The sequence below is a fragment of the Nannospalax galili genome, unplaced genomic scaffold (genome assembly GCF_000622305.1).
Source record: "Nannospalax galili isolate Female #2095 unplaced genomic scaffold, S.galili_v1.0 scaffold1355, whole genome shotgun sequence".
NCBI lineage: Eukaryota > Metazoa > Chordata > Mammalia > Rodentia > Spalacidae > Nannospalax > Nannospalax galili.
In genome coordinates, this window is record NW_008336026.1 from 102,473 (window position 1) to 103,977 (window position 1,505).

Here is a 1,505-nt window from a genome sequence, read left to right on the forward strand (position 1 = left end):
AGAGACACTATCTCCCCTCTAAAATAACAGAGGCAGGCGGATCTCTGTGAGTTCAAGGTCAGCCTGGTCTACATAGTGAGTTCCACGACAGCTGGGGCTACAGGGAGACCCTGTCTCAAAAAGAAAAAAAAAATCCTATGTTTCAAATGTTTATAAATTAATCTTATAGGAATAAATATGTTTTAATGGCACAAAAATTCAGCTTTGTATAGTACACTGAAATGAATATGAACTAACAAAATGTTTTAAATATTAGTTTACTTCAGGTAACAGATTTGTGTTCAATAGTGACGGAACAGTCACAAAGGATGGCATTAGAATTCAAGGTTATTACTACCCAGGTAAGTTTAATAACAGCATTTATACAGAAACACAAGATGTATTTGGTTGTGCAGTTTCTAAAGCTATTTTGACAATTATCAAAGGTGTGATACTATAAGCTAACATGCTGATTATTATTTTAATAGATGAAATACAGATCTTCAATGTATCTTCTTCATACCATCAAGCAGAGGTATATCCACATTTAAAAATGCAAATACAAACTGTTCCTGTAATGCAGCTATATGTATCCATGCCACCCAATGAGTTCACTGACACCGTAGGTTAGTCCTGCTGGTGAATTTTTATTTCCAAGGATTGAATAGAACCTCTTTTATTTCACTTCCAGTTCTCTCTCAATGATGCCATGCTGTAAAGTGTTTTAAACTTAATCTTTCCTTTCATATTGTAATAAAATAATTCCATCTCTTTTTATAGTGACTGTATCTTTGCTCATAACAAAATCAACACTAAATAGTTTTCAAGAACTCATGCCTTTAATTTTTTTTGTTTGTTTTTATTTTATGTGTATGAGTGTTTTGATTATATGTATCTAAACACACTAGTGTTTTGTAATGTCTGTGGAGGCTAGAAGAGGGCATCAGATCCTCTAGGACTGGAGTTAGAGACAGTTGTTAGCCACCATGTGGGTGCTTGGAGCCAAATTTGAGTCCTCTGCAAGAACAGTTAGTGTTCTTAACCATGAGCCTTTTCTCCAGCCCCTAACAAACCATGCCCTTAAAATGCAAATTAAGGCTTTTATTTAAAGCTAAACAACAATTTGATAATGTATTTTATGTATTTCTTTACTAGTAAGTACTGTGTATCATTAAGACCTTGACGTGTAGCTGAATAAATAAAAATTCAAAGGTATAACTTTTAAAATCTTATTTCAAATACAAGTGTTTCTTACTTGCCTTTCTGATAAAGCATGTGCTCATTTATTTTACTGATGTTTTCCATCAAAAAAATGTGCTCTAATATACAGTCATAGACATTGAACAAACAAACAGAACTGATTGCAAGTCCCATTAAGAGATATGGATGGTGCATGCTTTATGATACACACCTTACTTTGAAAGGTACCTTATTTACACATAGAAAAAAATATATCTTGTAAGTTAGAAAGCTCCAAGTACTTCCATCTTCTGATGTCTTCCTCAATCTCTTTCTTTAAAGATTTA

The 1,505-nt window shown here is 33.1% G+C and overlaps 1 protein-coding gene across 1 annotated transcript in view; it reads left to right on the top strand.

Moving 5' to 3' along the window:
* The window catches only part of Muc19 (mucin 19, oligomeric), a gene marked incomplete at its 3' end in the record, with an annotated part of 63,660 nt that overhangs the window by 41,987 nt on the left and 20,168 nt on the right, over positions 1–1,505 (top strand). The window contains 2 exon segments of the mRNA XM_029562376.1: positions 257–341; positions 468–605. Coding sequence (XP_029418236.1) covers positions 257–341; positions 468–605 — 223 coding nt within the window.